Consider the following 20245-nt stretch of genomic DNA (forward strand, 5'->3'; position numbering starts at 1 on the left):
TACTAGCTGTGTTCCCAATTCTCTTCTCTAATTTATTGTCCCAATCCTATGACAATTTAGCTTTTCAATCAGAAAAATAAGGTACTCTACCACTGAAAGTGTTCACAGCCAGGCTGGATGGGGCTTTGAGCAACCTGGTCTAGTGAAAGGTGTCCCTGCCTGTGGCAGGGAAGTTGGAACCAGATGATCTTTAAGGTCCCTTTCAACCCAAACCATTCTACGACCTGCAGGATGGACAAGTGGGTCTTTTTGAAATTTAAGCTTAAGATACAGTGTATGAGGCATACATAATAACCAACAAGTGCTTAACAGTCAAAATCCTAAACATTTTCCTAAAGAAATACACATTTCCTCCTGGGTGGCATAAAACCACAACCCCAGCTTCTCTGGGAAACTGGATGGAAAATACTTGTGAATTGACAGTGATCCTTTAGCTGCTTCCAGTGCTGCCAGAGATCACCTTCACTAGAAACAGCTCACTCGCCAAAAAGAAGTTTCTCTCACCTGCCCTTTGGCTTCACTGGGGATGTTTAAGGTTTCCCTGACCCCACGAGGCTGTCTCCTATGGCAGCAGTGCAAACATCAACACTGCTGACAGCCTCTGAAGCCTTCCACTGAGCAGGCACAGCAGGACTGGAACTGCAGTGACTCAGGCACAGCCACAAATGCTCCAGAGACAAAAGGCCATGAGCAATAATCTGTAAAATGCATGTACACAGAAACCAGGGTGAGTATCACGTAGAGCTGGGGAGGAACATGGCACTGCCAGGCAAACAGGATTTGCTCCATCTGGCAATCAGATTGGTAAAGCAAAGTAAAACCCATAAACTGAAATCTTAATGACGAGTTCTGTTTTTCACTCGGTACTCCAATATGCAATTGAAGAACCAGGATGAAGCAGATTTTTCTTAAGGTTAGGATATGTGAGGAAAATGGAGCATGAAGAAGAAGGAAAAAGGAGACAAAAAAAGCACCAAGCTGTCTTGTTGCTGACTGTATGCTCCCTCTCCCCAGTTATCTGATATATCAAGCTTGGCAATTGCTGTCATTAGCAGCAGAGATACTCTTCTAATTCAATAACTGAATGGGAGCAGAAGGACAGGGGAAAAAAGAACAGCCCCACACTGTACAACCCTCTCATGCCCTGGACTTGCCGCCTCCGGCCCTCCTTCCGCCCCCTCCCCGATCTTCATTTGCTCCCTTCCTTCCGTCCGTCCTTCCTCTCATGTTCCCCAGCTGCCATTTCAGAGCTGCCTTTCCCTGGCCACCCCCTCAGCCTCAGCTGCTTTCAGACACCCACTGCATCGTTCTGCATATGAAAATGAGCTGTCACATTTTCCAGCCTCTGAAGCAAGAGATTATTTTTGGGAGAGGTGGTTTTGACAGTTCTGCTCTGTAATTCAAAGGCAGAGCACAGAGCATGGGGAGAAGATACAGCAGATGAACACACACACAGGGCTTCTGACTGTGCATTTAGAAGGGACCGGAGGTCTCTGGGGGGACACAAAACTTCTGTGGACTGTGGGAGTCAAGGAACAGGTATGTCTCCTCATTTAGGAGCACTGCTCTTTCCTGAGCCAAGGCCAGCTGCTACCAACACAGCTACAGGACATGCCACTGAGATGACAGTCAAGCCTGCTTGTGGAGGACAGGCACAGCAAACCCCCTCTCCACCCTCTCACGAAGTCCTTCACCCGACCTGCGTCCTGATCCCCCACACCACCAAGCAGTCTCTTTTTCAGAGCCCATACTCCCTGCTAAACCCAGAACTCATCTGAAGATCTGGCCTAAAGGAGGGGAAGTGTAACAGGTTTTTGATCTAGCAGTCCAACGCCAGTCTTTCTGTGTATTTTGACTACAGCTGGTCAGTACACAACACAAAACTTGCAGGGCTCTGCACTTGGATGGCAGCAGTAGCAGACAAGCATTGACATGGTGGGAACAAAGCCCAAGGGTGAGAAGAGACTCTCACACAGGAGAATGAGCAAGAGGCTTCCTGAGTCAGGAGACAAGCAGACTGAAGAGAGGCGTGGCTGCAGAGGGCTGATCTGGAAATTAAAGTTGAAACAAGCTGGTTTAAAGAAGCAAAGAGGGCAGCTGGGGAGGCAGGGCTGCAAACATCAGTGGCTGGAGGTGTCAGTGGAGGAGGAATACATTAGGGAGGATCCAGAAATGGTAGAGGAGGCAGCAGGATCTGAATGGCCTATACGTGATGCAGAGCAGTCTCTGGCAAGTGCAGGTTACTGGGAATGGCCACAGGGAGAGGCTTTCGTAGAGCAAAAGCGGTACAGAAATCATGGGAAGGAAGGTGCATTGAGATGTATTAAGAAACACGGTGTATGCCAGGGCACATGAGATTGGCAGCCAGGACAGGCAAGCCTAGAGGACCTTTTTTTCCTTTTCTCTTTCAGGCATAACTAAACTCCCTGGGACAGGTGTTTCTTGTTTCCTTGCTTTCCAGCAAGTTCCAGGAACACATCACTTGCTGCCAGACCCCTTCTGCCAATTGGGATTGGCTGACATGGGGAAGAACTAAGAAGAATGAAAGAATAGGACCATGATGCCACTGAAAAGGGGGAGGACAGGAAGAATGACATAATCACAGAACAATTAGGTTTGAAAAGCTATCTGAGACCTTTGACTGAACACCACCATGCCAACTGGACCATGGCACTGAGTGCCACTTCCTAAAACACCCCCAGGCACGATGACTCCAGGACAGCCCATTTCAGTGCCTAATCACTCTTTATGTGAAGAAATTCCTCCTAATGTTTGACCTAAACTAACCCTGAGGCAGCTTGAGGCTGTCTTCTCATCCTGTTGCTTGCTGCCTGGGAAAAGAGCTCAACCTCCACCTGGCTACAACCTCTCATCAGGGAGCTACAGAGTGATAAGGCCACCCCCGAGCCTCCTTTTCTCGAGGCTAAACACCCCAAGTTCCCTCAGCTGCTTCTCACAAGACTGGCGCTCCAGACCGCACAGCACCTCAGTTGTTCTTTGGACTCTCTCTGGCACCTCCATGTCCTTCTTGAATTGAGGGGCCTTGAACTGGACACAGCACTCAAGGTGTGGCCTCACCAATGCTCAGTACGTGGGGAGGGTCACTGCCCTGGTCCTGCTGGCCACACTATTGCTGACACAGGCCAGGATGCCACTGGCCTTCTTGGCCCACCTGGGCACACCCTGGATGATGTTCAGTGGCTGTTGAGCAGCACCCCAAGGTCCTTTTCTTATGAGCAGCTTTCCAGACACTCTACCCACAGCAGGCAGTACTGCATGGGGTTATATGGACAAAGTGTAGGACCAAGCAATTCTCCTTATTGAACCTCCTACCACTGGCTTTGGGCCATTGATCCAGCTTGTCCAGATCCCTCTTCAGAGAAATCCTACCCCACAGCAGACCAACACTCACACCCAACTTGGTGCCATCCACAAATTTACCCTCATCCAGATCATCGATGAAGATATGAAACAGGACTGAGCCCAACACTCATCCCTGGGGGACACCACTGGTGACTGGATGCCATTCACCACCACTCTCTGGGCCAGGCCATCCAGCCAGTTTTCAACCCAGTGAAGAGTTTGCCTCTCCAAGCCATGGGCTGCCAGCTTTTTCAGGAGTATGCTATGGGACAGAGAGTCAAAAGCTTTCCTGAAGCCCAGGTAGACTACATCCACAACCCTCCCCTCATCTACTAGGCAGATCACCTGGATATAAAATGACAATCAGGTTGGTAAGGCAGGACCTGGTTTTCCTAAACCATCCTGGCTGGGACTGATACCGTGGTTGTCTTGTGTGTCATGTGATTGCACTCAAGATGATCTGGTTCATAACCCCGCTGGGCACTAAGGTTAGGCTGACAGGCCTGTAGTTCTCTGGATCCACCTTCTGGCCCTTCTTGTGGATGGGTGTCACACTGGCCAGCTTCCAGTCATGTGGGACCTCTCTGGTTACCCAGGACTGATGATAAATGATGAAGAGGAGCTTGGCGAGCACTTCCGCCAGCTCCCTCATCACCTTAGGATGAGTTCAATCCAGTTCCATGGACTTGTAAGCATCTAAGTGGCACAGCAGGTCACTAACTGCTTCCTCCTGGATTACAGGGTGTCCATTCTACTCCCGGTCTACCAGCTCAGGAGGCCCATTGTCCTGAGGATAACTGGTCTTACTGTGGAAGACTAAGGCAAAGAAGGTGTTAGGAAAAAAAAACAGGAAAATGCTCTGACCAAAGACGCTGGACTGCTTAGGAGGAGAAGGAGGAGGGGAAATCTCTTAAGTGAGGCTAAATAAGCAGGAGGAAAGAAACTGAACCATAACAAAGCATCAATAGCATTTCTAGAGCCCAACACCAGTCACAGCTGCAGCCTGGCCTGGATCTGGCTTCTCAGGTCCTGACACACACAGCCGCTCTTTCAACTTTCATTACAACTTTCTGACGGGAAAAAGAGCCCGCCTTAAACCCTGCATGGAGCAGACCGGACCACACGGCTCTCGCCCTCCTGGCGCGCCGCAGCCTGCGGGGTAACGCGATTAGCAGTGACCCAGCTAAGCCGCAGCTGTTCCCGAGCCGGCCGGGCGGCAGCAGCCGGCGAGCGGGCGAGGCAGCCGCGGAGAGACACGGCCGAGCCCCGCGGGGCGGACCTGCATGGGGTCTCCTCAGACTGCGGTCTCACTCGGATCTCCCGCCAACAGCAGCGCCCTGGGCTGACACGGACAGAGCCGGGAGTCCCGGTGCAGACTGGGGTGGTCCCGACGCGTGGCAGCGACCTCCGCCACCCCGAGGGTGCCGCCAGCACACAGCAGCTGGTCCCCCGGGCGCGCCCAGCCACGGGGATGGGCCAGAAAGGCCCGAGGAGGTCGGAACGACCGCGCCTCTCTCTCCCTCTCCCCCCGCCCGCGGCCCCGCTTCACCTCAGCCCGGCGGGGAGCGGGGGCCGCACCGGGGAGGCTGCTCCCTCCCCCGCCGCCGTGTGACCTCATGCAGGAGGAAGCGCCGAGCCGCCCCCGCCGCTCCCACACGGATGCCGGGGAGGGAAGGGAAGGGCACGGCACGGCAGGGGGGGCGGGGGCGGCCGCCCTGACTCAGCCGCCGGCGGGGACACGCCGCGCTGACACTCCGGCCACGCCGCCGCGCGGCCGCCGATCACGCGCGGCCGCCGGGCGCCCATTGGCCGCCGCCCCACACACCTTTGCCCGCGATTGGCCGGCGGGCGGCCGGGGGCCCCGCCCACCCCCCCGCGCGCGGGCCCGGGGGCGCCGCCGCCCGAGTGGGGAGCGGCGAACAAAAAGAGGAAAACCGGGAGAGCGGCGGCGGCAGCTCGGGGCGGGCTCGGCTCCTCCGGTGAGCGAACCGGGCATCCCGGGGGGTCGGGGCGGCTGGGACGGAGGGAGTCCCCGGGGGTGGTGCGGCATGGCATGGGGATCCCCGGGACACGTGCGGGGGCGACCCACGATAGGAGGGACCGCGGGCAAGAGGTCGGGCTGGGGTGGCGGCTGAAGGGGTTGAGTGGCGGTGGGGGACCGGAGCTGCTGGGGTGGGCTATAGGAGCGCCACCCGCATGGAGAGCCCTCCGCTGGGCAAGCGGGCGAGGGGAGCCGCGGGACGGCGAGAAGCCGCCGAGAACCTGTTGGCAGCGCCGGTCCGGCGCCGTGCAGTCCCTCGCGCCTGCGTTCCCGACCGGGTGCGGGCGCTGGCCTCGGCGGCTGCATGTACCAGGTGGCAGCGGCGAGGGAGGAGGAGGAGAAAGCCGGGGGGAACCCGGCGCCACGCGGGGTGGGCGGCGCGGCGGCAGGGAAGCGGAGCGGCGCTGCGGGAAGAGCCGGCCGTCGCTTCCCGCAGGGTCGCCGCTTCGCTTCCCCTCCCCCGCGGCGGGAGGCGTCGGGTGTGGCGGCGCTGACCCCCGCCCGGCCCCCGCCCGCTGTGACGGCTCCTCCTGCCCGGGCTCCTTCCCCCGCCCGCCCTCCCTCACAGCCGGCCGCCGCCGCGCGCCGGAGGCGGGGGCGCCGCGCGGGGGAACTGGGGGAAAGGTCGGCGCGCGGCGGCGCCCGATCACGCTTTGTTCAGGTGCCCCGCCCCGGGCCGCGCCCTGCTCGGTGCCGGCCAATGGGCGCCCGGCGCGGCTCCGAGGGAGCCAATAAGGGAGGGCGGGGGCGGCGCGCGCGGGGGCGGCCGCCGGGGTGCGCTGAGGTGACGGTGGCGCGCGCCCAGCGGCCGGGGGCGGGGCCCGCGCCCGAGCCCCGCCCACAGCCCTGCGGGAGGGCCGGGCGGGGACCGCGCGCGGGGTGGGGGCGCGCACGCGGGCGTGTAGCCCGGTTCTCCGGGCAGGTGATTGCCCTTGCATATTCGTGTGCGTGAGAGAGATCCTTTGAGCATTTTATAGAACATTTTTTGTTGCTGTTACCTTTCGAAGAAAATGTGAATCAGCCCCAGTGTGGCCAAAATAAGCACAATCCTGAGGGCTGTGTGCTTCCAAAGCAAAAATAGAAGGAGGGTGGGATGGTGGAGGAGGCTTTGATTTACTTTTTTTGGGGGGTGTGAAGTTTTTTCTTAAGTTCTCAGACACAGCTCTTGTAGTGTGGCATAACTTTAACATACTTAACATCCAGAGTAGTTCTTTTGTCTCAAGTAATTATATAATTTTCATCTGATGGCCAGATTTCCTCGCTAACAACTTCATAAAAATATTACATAAATAAGAAAGAAGGCAGTAAAATACAGGTACATTAAGTTTATTTATTTTGCACAGGTTGCCTTGCTTGTTTTTAGCAATGCCTTCTTACAAGCAGCTGCAAAATACTCAAACTTAGCATCAGGTTTAAAGTTTCTTTTTTTCTCTAACCAAAACAGGAGTGAGAAATGGAGATGATGACTGAAAAACAGAGAGATATGAGGTATTTCTGGAACAATACCCCTGAAAAAAGCGATTATGAGGCCGTAGAAGCCCTTATTTCTATGAGTTGCAACTGGAAATCGGACCTCAAGAGACATGGAGAAATGAGACCCATAACTCCTGCATCTGACATGTCAGAAGAAAGTGATGAGGCTTTGCTTCCTGGAGCAGCGGACTTTAATGCAATACCAGCATTTGTAAGTTTTCCAATTTGGGTGTGTGTGCTTGTTTTTAACAACGTGGTGATGTCCTGTTAACCCCCCCACCCTTACTGTGTCCCTCTCTCCTGCGCAGTGCCTGACCCCTCCCTACAGCCCTTCGGACTTGGAGATGTCGCAGGTGATCCATCCGCTCGGCAAGGCGCTGCCCGAGGCTGCCAAGCCTCCTCTGGCCACGCCTCGGAGAGAAGCAGAGAGGTCTCCAGCAGCCAGGCTTCTGAAGGCTCGAGTGACAAGTGTTATCCGCCACACGGCTGATGCGCAGCTCTGTGATCACAAAACCTGCCCTGTGAGAACAGCCAGTGTGCTCAAATACCAGGACAGTGCTTGGAGGGAAACAAACAGGAAGCAGAACACCAACGAAGAGCACTCCGTGTGCTCGGCCGTGGCACCGAGTGGAGCCAGTGCTGAGACCAGCGAACTGTCAGTGGCAGAAGGAAGAACTGCAGAACCAGCTGTTGGTCCCGTGCCCTTGACAAAGCCCTCGGTGAGCAAGGAGGAGTCTGTCCCTGAACCAGCAGAGCAGCCCGCGGTGGCAGCACCGCTGTCCCCCGCCCAAGGCAGCGGAGCTCCCCCTGTGCCAGTGATTTGCCAGATGGTCCCACTGCCCGCAAACAATGTTGTGACAGCTGTGGTGCCCAGCACTGCGCCGAGCCAGCAGCCGGCTCTCTGTCAGCCCATGGTCTTCATGGGCACCCAGGTTCCCAAAGGTGCTGTCATGTTTGTTGTGCCCCAGCCAGTTGTGCAGGGCTCAAAGGCTCCCATTGTTAGTCCAAATGGCACGAGACTGTCTCCCATTGCCCCCGCTCCTGGCTTTGTACCTTCTACAGCAAAAACCACTCCTCAGGCTGATTCTTCAAGAATAAGAAGTCACATTTGCGGCTACCCAGGATGTGGGAAAACATACTTCAAGAGCTCCCATTTGAAGGCTCATGTCAGAACACACACAGGTTGGTTACTGCTGCTGCATGTTAAAATCTAATGTAGAAAACTGTGGTTGTATACACAGCTTGTTACAGTTGTAGCGATTACTGGATCTGTTTATTGAACAAACTGTGGGCCAGCAATGAAATACTTTTTTTGCCAGCAAGCATTATAATGCTGCCTAATCTCTGACGGGAAGTCTCCCCGAGGGGAAGTTGACTCAGCACTTTGTTTGTGCTGGACTCGCTGCGAGTCAGAAGGTGTTCAGTAATGCATCTGTGGAAGCAAGGCCTTGCCCAACATGGAGCATGCTTTCCAGAGTTAAAGAATCCTTATTAGGCTTCTCCTCAGGAATGCCTTTGCCAGAAGTGGGTAAAACTTGGAGATTGTTTGATGAGAGGATGTGAGAATCCGCTCCAAACTATTTCTGCGTTGGTTATTCTAGAGTAACTTCTCCAGCCTCAGCCCTTAACTGCAGTAGCAGAATGAGTTCCATGTATTTTCACACAGGCTCACAGTGCGCTACTGGAGCTCGGTTACATAAAACATCATTGCAGGCTGCGCTTCAGAGGGGAGTTTTGGGCATGCTGAGTCATCATTATCCGCAGTTTATATGGAGCTGAGTGTTAAAATCAGCTGTCTTGAGATGTGAAGAGCATTTCAAACAAGTTGGCTCTGGAGAATTTTTAACCTTTAACCCTTTTAACCTTTTTTAATCCCTTAACCCTTACCCATACTACTTAGCCTTGGAGATAGTGAGTCTGCATGTTTAAATATTATATTAAATATAAACAATTTTCCACATTTTGTGTATATAATGCTTACATAGATTTTTGGCTAAGCTGCCTTAATAGACACTTTCCTGACAATTAAGTGAAATCCTGCCAGTTACGGCAGCAGTGTTTATTGCTCAGTACTCACTGGGTTTTTCCCTGTGTAATTTCTTTCTTTCTAGGAGAAAAGCCGTTCAGTTGCAGTTGGAAAGGCTGTGAGAGGAGGTTTGCACGGTCTGATGAACTGTCTCGGCACCGCAGGACGCACACCGGGGAGAAGAAGTTTGCCTGCCCGATGTGCGAGCGGCGGTTCATGCGGAGCGACCACCTCACGAAGCACGCGCGTCGCCACTTATCGGCAAAGAAATTACCGAACTGGCAAATGGAAGTGAGCAAGCTCAGTGATGTTGCCGTGCCACCAACATCTGCGACCACCCAGTGAAAGGACTTGTTCTGAAGACGGTGGAATTGCTGGGGTAGGCTGGCTGGAAAATGCTTTTTCTCCCGGTCTGTGGTTCTCCCGCACTGGCTGCTGACAGCAGTACAGAGAGGCAAAGGCAGCCTGCACTCAGTCACAAAAGATGTTGCTGGGAGAACCAGTGGCTGACTGGAATAGCGGGTGTCTTTTGCACTGGTGAGGAGAGAAAGAAGGAGAAGGCTCTAGAGCAGAGCAGCCACATTGTGCCAGTTTTGAATTTTGCAAATCACTTGTGTATGCTCTAGATCTAGTCCCATGCAAGTGTTTCTGAGGGTTTGCTGCTCATGCCTGAGACCAGCTCCAGTTTCAGCTGTCAGTTGTCCATCTTCAGTAGGCGCAGACAAGGACGGTGGCAATGTACAGGCACAGGCTTGAAAGCCCAGAACCCACCTGCGTAAGATAATCTAAACCTGTTTTGCTATTTCTGCCACCTTTGCTTGGTAGGAGTATTTTTCTCCTAACTGTTCTTCACCCCATCATAATCAATGATTTGGTGCCAGTCTCCTGGAGATTTTAGACATCTCCTTCTGCGTGGGGTGGTTAACACACCCAGCTTTACACTGCTGTGTCCAAAGGGGCTTGGGATGGGCATGCAGGGGCAATGCATGGGCAGCCAAAGGGCAGGAACATTTCTGAATCCTTATTAGCTTTGTAATGTTTTCTCAGCTGCTTTGGCAAGCTTTGTGATTGTTACAGCTGGTTATACCTGGGCATCGCATGATGCTTCTGCTTTTGTGTTGCTTATGGTTTCCTTTCCACCTTCTCACTGTGCTTGTCATGAGCGGATAATGGGGCACCTTGAAGACAAACTTGGTAACCGTAAGCTACTCTGGTTGATTAGAGAAGAAAACCAAGAATCTTAGGCTTCTTAATTGTGTTACTCTTTGAAAGGTGGTTTATGCTAAAATTGAAATGGATATGTTATATATTGTATTAAATTAGAAAGTTGTGATTCAAAGAGGAAAACAAGGCAGCAAAGACACCAGCCTAGAATTTAAACCAGCTTTTGTGACAATGCATCAATTTTCACTATTTGTATTTTATCATATTATGTTGAGGACACATATCAGAAAGTGAATGGTTTGATAATAGTGTATTAGATCTGCTTTTTGTGACTACTTTAAAGATTTGCACATTTCTTACGTTGTACTTTATACTTTGTTTACAATAAACCAATTTTCTTTAATATCGACCTTTTTTTTAAATTCATAGTGGAACTTATCCATTTGCAAGTAAAATAACCTCAAAATAAAGTTGTCCTGACCAACGGAACACTATCTCTTAATTTTTAATATTTTTAAAGCACTATAAATCCCACAGGAGTGGAATTGCAAGTCTGCGCTTACTACTCTGCATCTCTGTTTTGGGTTTTTTGTCCCAGCGTTTCATCCCCCTGCTTTTCTTCAGCACCCAAAGCTAATCATGCCTTTGTGGGCCGTTAGGACTCTGGTGATAAGTATTTCCCTTGTGCTGGTGATTGCACTGCCTTCCCCAGGAAGGAACCCGTCCGTTCCTGATGGCCTGGCTGTTGGGCAGAGGTGGTGGCTGCTACCCCACAGTGTGGGATCTGGGTCCCTTGTGGCCCTCCCCAGAGCCAGTGGGCATGTGGTGCTGGCACCGAGATGGGCTCCAGGCTGGGCCTTTGCCTGCCCAATTAAAGGTCTTGCTGCAGGAGTCCCCTGCCAGGAGGAGAGCAGGGAATTGGGGTTCTCTCATCTCAGGGCAGAGGCTGGGCAGTCTGGCTTCTCTGCTGCCCCTGCGTGCCAGCAATGGCCATTGGCACTGCTCACGTGGTCTCTTCTGCATCCTGCTCAGATCCCCGCATGCAGGGATCCCCAGATTTCACAATCGCACGGATGCTGACTCAATGCCCTTCCCTGCTGTGGGTTTGGGGCAGAGGCACTCCTTACCTTATCCTGGGTGACACAGGGCCCTGCGTAGGGGGCATCTGAGTCATTGCCCTTCTTGTTCCAGATGTAATATGCCATCATAGCCCAATGCAAAAGAGAGGCTCCTTCCCCAGAAATGTGAGATGTGAGTCCCATTCCACCATCTTGCTTCATGGTATTTCTCATTTCATGGCCATGAGATAAAACATTTTAACAGCTCTGGGTCTGAGACCTTTCCACATTTGCAAGTAGCCAATGGACTGGGAATGAAGTTCCCTCACCAGCTCTGCCTGGCACGCTGATCCTTGAATGCCATTTTCTGCTGCAGCCCTGTAGAAGAAGAGCATAAAGAACATGCCATTTCCCCACTGGTATTTTGCCCATGCAATGGTCCTGTCCCTCTCCTCAGCAGTGCATGCAGTGGGCTTTGAAGCCCCTCTCTCTAAGCATGGAGCTGAACTTAAATGTGACTTTCCAGGCAAGAACTCTCATGCTGCCATGCAATAAAAGAGGAAGAAAGTGGGTTTCCATGCTGTGATCTCGGCTGCCTATGTTTTCTGAAGTAAAAGCAGCTGCTGGTGCTTTTTGAGTAGCAACGCACTCTGGAGGTATGCAGGGGCTGTGCCCTGGGACCACCCACTGGCTGCACTGCTGGGAGGCTGCTGAGGGAAGCTTGTTTCTGGCATGCTGTGAGCTAAATAAAATACAGCTTCTCCCTGTAAATACAGAACTTAACAGCAAGAAGTGCACTTCTGGTTGGTTCTAGCTGAAGACAGAGTCATAGTTGTGAATTTACCTCATGCCATTTTTAAAGCTTAACCGTGAAAGCCATCTGGAAATTACATCAGCTATTTTGGGGTTTAATCCAAGGCTAACCTGAAAAATGTAGTTGAAAGGGCATTATTAGACACCTTTTCAATGCTAACTTCATTGTGCAATCAAATTTTGTTGCATAGTAGGAAGATTGATTTTTATGAATTTTCTACAGATCGCTGTAAATAATTAGAACCTCCTTATTCCTGTATGTAAAACAAAGGCACACCTCATATTTTTTCCTCCTGTTTGGGTTCAATGACGAAGTCAAACAGAAATGCAAACCGAGACGCTCTGAGCAACAATGGATGCCAACACTGGCTGGCACTGGCTGGGGCAGGGCTTGCCAGGGTGGCCACGGCTGTCATTTGCTGTGCCACACCTGGCTCTGGGGAGTTAATCCAAAGGGATCCAAGAGACAGCATAGATTCTTGGCAGAAGATTTTGGAAGTATCTATAAACCCTCCAGCTTGCTGCTTAGCACTGCACTCGGAAGTGATGCACACACGCACAAAAGTTGATGCTGCAGTGCTGACATGGATTGCAGGAGGTGGAGTGAGACACATTCCGTGTCTCAGCTTGCAGTAGGGAAGAGCAGTGGGGGTGTCACAACAAATTGTCCTGGGAAAGGAGGGAGCTAGTCCCTGTGTCCAAAGCAAAGCAATACAACCCCACGCTCAGTGTGCCTCCCCTACTGAGTGTGCCTGCCTGCCCTGGGTGTAGCACAGGCAGCTCACTCGGGTCAGAGGACAGGCATCAGCAGGATAGGTTAGAGGGCTTGAGGTCTGCTTATCCCACCCAAATGGATCAGCAGTAGGGAGCTGCAGTGCCAGGGCACCCTGCATATGACCTGAGCACTCTGAGTGTTCAGGGATTTTAATCTCCAGAGAGGTTGGAGAGAAGGCTGGAAAAAGCAAGCATTTTTCCTTGTGGTTTGGAAAAGAATTATTTCCATTACAGCAGGAGTATTTGTGGGAGACTTAAATGCTCATTGAGTGAACTAATATGTATTTTAAAAGAAGAAGGGTGCTGAGCTGGGTCAGCTTGTCTGGATCCCCAGATGCAGCTGAGACAAGAACCAGGGCAGCCTGTCTACCCGTCCTGCCTGGTCAGTGTGGTTTTTTCCTCCTGAGCTTTACCATTCAGCAGTGCTATTTCAAGACACTCTTAACCAACCAGTCTTGTCATCAAGACACCCTTGGCACAGGGTGTCTTCAACCTCTGTGCCAGGGTGGGTGCCACACTGTAGATGTGGCTTATGCCCAAAGAGCTGAGAGGAAGGACTTTATAATCAGCTGGCCTGAGACTTGCATGCCACATGCAGTGACATCAGGTATTCCCTTGGCAGTTCCCCACTTTTACTGTAAATGGATGATTCATTTGTCTGCTTTGGTAACAAACTTGGATAACCAAGGAAACAATCTGTTAGAAAAGCTGGAGCACAAAATCAGGTCAAGAGAAATGATGAATTAATATGTGCATTATGGGCTCAAGCTTTTAGTTCTGTATCACATATTTTCTGCAGGAAACTTTGCTTCTCCTGGAACATGTGATCAGGGAGTGTAATATTCAAAATACAGACTAGAACAATTGGGTTTGGGTCTTACAATGTAATTTAACATGTCACACACAGCTTCCATGTGTAGGAATATGAGGTTCTGGAATGCTTTCTGTTGTGCCCAAAAGAAAATGTGATTCTTTGGCAGCAAGAGAACAAGAGCAAAACACATCTTCAGCTATCTCGTTATATTAATGAGAAGACAGGAGATAAACTTGCTAACCCACTTCCTGTGCTGTGATATAAATCAGGCAATCATCATATAAAATGCATTAAATAATTCAGAAGCTTTTTTAGGATAACACAGTTTTGATGAAACTTCATACTTCATTGTGTAGTCTACTCTGAAAGTTATAGTTGTCTGAGGAAAAAAATTCTGCTGTTACCATGACTTTATTTCAACTACTCAGAAGGTTTTGATAGATGTCAAAGCACTTGTATGGCAACAACCTCCTAAAAAAATGGGCACAGCTGTGGTGGGTACTGCTCATGCACTAACAGCTGTGGAGAGGCACAAGCACACCCTGCCTCAGCTAAATATTCCCCAGAGCTTCAGCAAATCTTAAGTGGTTTTGGGTAGCTAGGACATAGAGAGTCTCCTCTCTGCCCACTTCATCTCCCGACTGCTTCCAACACATGCAAGAGGATCTGACATTTGTCAAAACCCTTCACAAACTTCTCTTTATTGCCATCTGGGCTGAATTCCATACAATTGTCTTTGTTTAATGGTGAAAGCTGGGATCTTCTCAGGGATAGCCAGGAAACTGGCATGGGGTACTTATTATGAGCAACAACCTCAGGCAGTTAAAACCCTTCTGCTTAGGAAACAGAGCCTTTAATGTTTAATTGCCTGGCAATCACTTGGAAAGAGCAACCCTCACCTCCCCTAAATCAAAAGAGAGAGTATTGCATGCAGCCTGACTGGAATTAAAGAAAAACAGGATACAGAGAGTACCTTAATGGCCTAAAATGCAGGATTATCAAAATGTTAATGAAACTCCCATCCAGCAAACAATAAAGCAAGTCCCCCAACCACCTATCAGCTGTGATGCAACATTGCCGGTTGCTGCACAGCAGAGGAGCAGCTGCTAAATAAAAAGGCATTTAGGAGCCACAGCATAGCAAGAGGACAGAGCAGCCATCTTCAAACAAGCTGTGCAATCAGCTCAATGAAGACCGACGTCTGGATCAGCTGTAATCAGTATTCCTCAGGTAATCCTGACTGAGGCAGTAGGGGCTGCAAATGCAGAAGTGAGGGCTAGGAAAACCGAAGGGATTCCCCTGTTTGCAGCTGAGTGTGTTGTGCTGCTGCTGCCATCTGGTTGCTATGCAGGTTTAGGGAGCAGCTGCCTCAAATGCTCTTGGTTGAGCAGGAGTGGTTTCACTTCCTTTTCTTATCCCCACCACTACCTGTCCTCACAGTGCCATGCAGGTGCTCTGAGATGTCAGGATTCCTGCCTTCCTGGAGATGAGAGTTCCTACCTGCAAGTGGCTGCATGCTGTCCTAGGAAGAGGGGCTCCCCCAAACCTTGGGCTGTGGGGCACCTTACCGAGAACTCCCACCACAGGGAATTAGGTTTCCCACTGGTACCACATTTCTTCCACCTGCAGGTGACTGTCACCCTTTCACCCCACCTGCTGGCATCACTCTGCTCCTGGTTCTCCACCAGCTTCTGCAGCCCAGAGCAGAGCTTGGGGAATGGGAAACCAGAAGCAGCCCTGTGGCATGGCAGCCTTTGCTGGGGGCACTGGAGCAGCTTGAACCTCTCATTGATGCTGCTGGCTGCATCCCTCACTGGCCCTGACTCATGGGCTTACCTTCCCTTCCAGCACTGGCACCCACCAAACCCCCAGCCTGGCTTGGCAGCAGTCCAAAACTGGGGACTCTTCTCCTGAAGCCTGGGAGATGTTAGTTAGTGTCTTTGGGTCCTCACCTGGCTGCAGCTGATGTGTCCCAGGAGCTTCCCATGCTGCCAGCAAAGCTGGTGGCTGCTCAGGAGAGTGGTGTGAAACCTCCTTGTGCTTCTGCTAGGAACCACGCTGGCAAAAGATTCATGCAATTTTTTGAAATAAAGGGAAAACTGTGGCATCCCTGTGAAATTCTCAATGCAGTACACGAGTCAAAAATGCCAGTCATTGAACTAAGGAAGAAAAAGAAATTGTTACTGTCTGGAAATACCCAGAGGGAAGCAGGGCGGGCAGAAAGGAGGAGCACGTACAGACTGGCTGGCCTAGATAGCATTGCTCTGCCTCGCACCGATTCATCTTAGCATGAACCTCCCAGCCATGGGACGGCAGGAATTATTTCAGGTCTTTCAGTATGAAGTGGTCAGTTGTTAATCTGCAGCGGGGGGGGGGTGGTGGGGAATTTTTTTTTTTTTTTTTTCCATTTAAGCAAGGGACTTTTCAATGGCCTATTTAAGTGAAGCAACAAGCATGATGAGTCGATGATGAGTCACCAGGCCAGGAAAAAAGCTGTAGGAAGGCTGGACTATATATAATATGTAAAAGAAAGAAAGGAAATATATTCTAGATGCAGTTAGATCTGGACGGTGACTCCAACTTCTCTTGCGGGATAGCATATTCCCAGGCGCCAGACGGCAAACCTCCCGGAGGGAGGGGAAGCGCTGGCAGGGCGTACGCGGATTCTCGGAGGGGATTCCCTGGCGCGGCAGGGAGCGAGGCGCTCCGCAGAGCTGCCGCCTGTGGCGGGACAGCTCCGCAGTCTGCTCCGAGGGGCACGGCCGGGGTGCCTGGATCCAGCCAGGCTGCCCGCATCCATCGGAGGGGGGTCGGGCAGCCCGGCTCTCCAGCGCCACGGTACAAGCGTGGGCTGCGTGTGCCGAGGCGGCTCCTGGCGAGCGCAGCCCGGTACCCCCGTGTGTCACTGCCCGGTACCGGTACCCCCATGTGAGTCCCTGCCCGGTACCCCCGTGTGTCACTGCCCGGTACCGGTACCCCCATGTGAGTCCCTGCCCGGTACCCCCGTGTGTCACTGCCCGGTACCGGTACCCCCGTGTGAGTCCCTGCCCGGTACCGGTACCCCCGTGTGAGTCCCTGCCCGGTACCCCCGTGTGTCACTGCCCGGTACCGGTACCCCCGTGTGCCACTGCCTGGTACCGGTACCCCCGTGTGTCACTGCCCGGTACCGGTACCCCCGTGTAAGTCCCCGCCCGGTACCCCCGTGTGTCACTGCCCGGTACCGGTACCCCCATGTGAGTCCCTGCCCGGTACCCCCGTGTAAGTCTCCGCCCGGTACCCCCGTGTGTCACTGCCCGGTATCCCCCGTGTGCCACTGCCTGGTACCGGTACTCCCGTGTAAGTCCCCGCCCGGTACCCCAGTGTGTCACTGCCCGGTACCGGTACCCCCGTGTGCCACTGCCCGGTACCGGTACCCCCGTGTGAGTCCCTGCCCGGTACCGGTACCCCCATGTGAGTCCCTGCCCGGTATCCCCCGTGTGTCCCTGCCCGGTACCGGTACCCCCGTGTGTCACTGCCCGGTACCGGTACCCCCGTGTGTTACTGCCCGGTACCGGTACCCCCGTGTGAGTCCCTGCCCGGTACCCCCGTGTGTCACTGCCCGGTACCGGTACCCCCGTGAGTCACTGCCCGGTACTCCCGTGTGCCACTGCCTGGTACCGGTACCCCCCGTGTGTCACTGCCCGGTACCGGTACCCCCATGTGTCACTGCCCGGTACCGGTACCCCCATGTGAGTCCCTGCCCGGTATCCCCCGTGTGTCCCTGCCCGGTACCGGTACCCCCGTGTGTCACTGCCCGGTACCGGTACCCCCATGTGAGTCCCTGCCCGGTACCCCCGTGTGTCACTGCCCGGTACCGGTACCCCCGTGTGCCACTGCCTGGTACCGGTACCCCCGTGTGTCACTGCCCGGTACCGGTACCCCCGTGTAAGTCCCCGCCCGGTACCCCCGTGTGTCACTGCCCGGTACCGGTACCCCCATGTGAGTCCCTGCCCGGTACCCCCGTGTAAGTCCCCGCCCGGTACCCCCGTGTGTCACTGCCCGGTATCCCCCGTGTGCCACTGCCTGGTACCGGTACTCCCGTGTAAGTCCCCGCCCGGTACCCCAGTGTGTCACTGCCCGGTACCGGTACCCCCGTGTGCCACTGCCCGGTACCGGTACCCCCCGTGTGAGTCCCTGCCCGGTACCGGTACCCCCATGTGAGTCCCTGCCCGGTATCCCCCGTGTGTCCCTGCCCGGTACCGGTACCCCCGTGTGTCACTGCCCGGTACCGGTACCCCCGTGTGTTACTGCCCGGTACCGGTACCCCCGTGTGAGTCCCTGCCCGGTACCCCCGTGTGTCACTGCCCGGTACCGGTACCCCCGTGAGTCACTGCCCGGTACTCCCGTGTGCCACTGCCTGGTACCGGTACCCCCGTGTGTCACTGCCCGGTACCGGTACCCCCATGTGTCACTGCCCGGTACCGGTACCCCCATGTGAGTCCCTGCCCGGTATCCCCCGTGTGTCCCTGCCCGGTACCGGTACCCCCGTGTGTCACTGCCCGGTACCGGTACCCCCATGTGAGTCCCTGCCCGGTACCCCCGTGTGTCACTGCCCGGTACCGGTACCCCCGTGTGCCACTGCCTGGTACCGGTACCCCCGTGTGTCACTGCCCGGTACCGGTACCCCCCGTGTAAGTCCCCGCCCGGTACCCCCGTGTGTCACTGCCCGGTACCGGTACCCCCATGTGAGTCCCTGCCCGGTACCCCCGTGTAAGTCCCCGCCCGGTACCCCCGTGTGTCACTGCCCGGTATCCCCCGTGTGCCACTGCCTGGTACCGGTACTCCCGTGTAAGTCCCCGCCCGGTACCCCAGTGTGTCACTGCCCGGTACCGGTACCCCCGTGTGCCACTGCCCGGTACCGGTACCCCCGTGTGAGTCCCTGCCCGGTACCGGTACCCCCATGTGAGTCCCTGCCCGGTATCCCCCGTGTGTCCCTGCCCGGTACCGGTACCCCCGTGTGTCACTGCCCGGTACCGGTACCCCCGTGTGTTACTGCCCGGTACCGGTACCCCCGTGTGAGTCCCTGCCCGGTACCCCCGTGTGTCACTGCCCGGTACCGGTACCCCCGTGAGTCACTGCCCGGTACTCCCGTGTGCCACTGCCTGGTACCGGTACCCCCCGTGTGTCACTGCCCGGTACCGGTACCCCCATGTGTCACTGCCCGGTACCGGTACCCCCCATGTGAGTCCCTGCCCGGTATCCCCCGTGTGTCCCTGCCCGGTACCGGTACCCCCGTGTGTCACTGCCCGGTACCGGTACCCCCATGTGAGTCCCTGCCCGGTACCCCCGTGTGTCACTGCCCGGTACCGGTACCCCCGTGTGCCACTGCCTGGTACCGGTACCCCCGTGTGTCACTGCCCGGTACCGGTACCCCCCGTGTAAGTCCCCGCCCGGTACCCCCGTGTGTCACTGCCCGGTACCGGTACCCCCATGTGAGTCCCTGCCCGGTACCCCCGTGTAAGTCCCCGCCCGGTACCCCCGTGTGTCACTGCCCGGTATCCCCCGTGTGCCACTGCCTGGTACCGGTACTCCCGTGTAAGTCCCCGCCCGGTACCCCAGTGTGTCACTGCCCGGTACCGGTACCCCCGTGTGCCACTGCCCGGTACCGGTACCCCCGTGTGAGTCCCTGCCCGGTACCGGTACCCCCATGTGAGTCCCTGCCCGGTATCCCCCGTGTGTCCCTGCCCGGTACCGGTACCCCCGTGTGTCACTGCCCGGTACCGGTACCCCCGTGTGTTACTGCCCGGTACCGGTACCCCCGTGTGAGTCCCTGCCCGGTACCCCCGTGTGTCACTGCCCGGTACCGGTACCCCCATGTGACTCCCTGCCCGGTACCCCCCGTGTGTCACTGCCCGGTACCGGTACCCCCGTGAGTCACTGCCCGGTACTCCCGTGTGTCACTGCCCGGTACCGGTACCCCCATGTGACTCCCTGCCCGGTACCCCCGTGTGTCACTGCCCGGTACCGGTACCCCCGTGTGTCACTGCCCGGTACCGGTACCCCCATGTGAGTCCCTGCCCGGTATCCCCCGTGTGTCCCTGCCCGGTACCGGTACCCCCGTGTGTCACTGCCCGGTACCGGTACCCCCATGTGAGTCCCTGCCCGGTACCCCCGTGTGTCACTGCCCGGTACCGGTACCCCCGTGTGCCACTGCCTGGTACCGGTACCCCCGTGTGAGTCCCTGCCCGGTACCCCCGTGTGAGTCAGCGCCGCGGCCGCGCAGGCGCCGCGCTCTGCTGGAGCGGTGGAGGAGGAGGAATCCCTTCCAGCCTCCTCCTCCTCCTCCTCTTCCTCCTCCTCCTCCTCCTCCTCCGCCGAGACGCAGCGGGCCCCGCGCCGGAAACCTCTCTGTAGTTCAGCCCCTACAGCTCGGCTCCGGCAGGGAGGGATGCGGAGGTGCCGCGGGAAGAAAAAACGAACTAAAGAGCTCTTTGGCAGTAATTGTGCGGTGTTGGCACGGCTGGCAAGGGCATTAGTGCGTGTGCAAGCCGGCCTGGGGGATCCCGCAGACGGGAGATAGCGCTGCCTGACAGGAGGCTGGCGGCGGGAAGCAACGCGAGCTTCACCTCCGGCAAGCACCCGAGCTGACGCCAAGGGCACATGCAAGCAACGTGGCATGGCCTCCTCTTACAGCGGATATTTGTGTGTAATATACACATTCCTCAGCGTTTTAACACGTA

At 54.8% G+C, this 20245-nt stretch overlaps 2 protein-coding genes across 3 annotated transcripts; both read left to right on the forward strand.

Moving 5' to 3' along the window:
• Window positions 1-5206: 5206 nt before the first annotated feature.
• KLF10 (KLF transcription factor 10) lies at window positions 5207-10470 on the forward strand. Of its 2 annotated transcripts, none has more exons than XM_068183514.1 (4): window positions 5207-5342; window positions 6849-7088; window positions 7186-8059; window positions 8989-10470. In XM_068183514.1, the coding sequence occupies exons 2-4, from the start codon at window positions 6858-6860 to the stop codon at window positions 9246-9248; spliced, it is 1365 nt and encodes a 454-aa protein (XP_068039615.1). In that variant the 5' UTR covers window positions 5207-5342; window positions 6849-6857; the 3' UTR covers window positions 9249-10470. The 2 variants fall into 2 exon arrangements, with proteins under 2 accessions (XP_068039615.1, XP_068039626.1); XM_068183525.1 differs by lacking the exon at window positions 5207-5342 and adding an exon at window positions 6519-6719.
• Window positions 10471-17968: 7498 nt separating this feature from the next.
• Window positions 17969-19438, forward strand: LOC137469697 (uncharacterized). Its single transcript, XM_068182725.1, has one exon. It carries the CDS (start codon window positions 17969-17971, stop codon window positions 19436-19438), a length of 1470 nt encoding a protein of 489 aa, XP_068038826.1.
• Window positions 19439-20245: the final 807 nt, after the last annotated feature.

The sequence above is a fragment of the Anomalospiza imberbis genome, chromosome 1 (genome assembly GCF_031753505.1).
Source record: "Anomalospiza imberbis isolate Cuckoo-Finch-1a 21T00152 chromosome 1, ASM3175350v1, whole genome shotgun sequence".
Lineage (NCBI taxonomy): Eukaryota > Metazoa > Chordata > Aves > Passeriformes > Viduidae > Anomalospiza > Anomalospiza imberbis.

Coding starts and splice junctions, on each gene's coding strand:
- KLF10 (XM_068183514.1), top strand. CDS start 6,858: ATGGAGATGATGACTGAAAAACAGAGAGATATGAGGTATTTCTGGAAC. Junction 7,089..7,185: donor TTAATGCAATACCAGCATTT/GTAAGTTTTCCA, acceptor TCTCCTGCGCAG/TGCCTGACCCCTCCCTACAG. Junction 8,060..8,988: donor TCATGTCAGAACACACACAG/GTTGGTTACTGC, acceptor CTTTCTTTCTAG/GAGAAAAGCCGTTCAGTTGC.
- LOC137469697 (XM_068182725.1), top strand. CDS start 17,969: ATGTGTCACTGCCCGGTACCGGTACCCCCATGTGAGTCCCTGCCCGGT.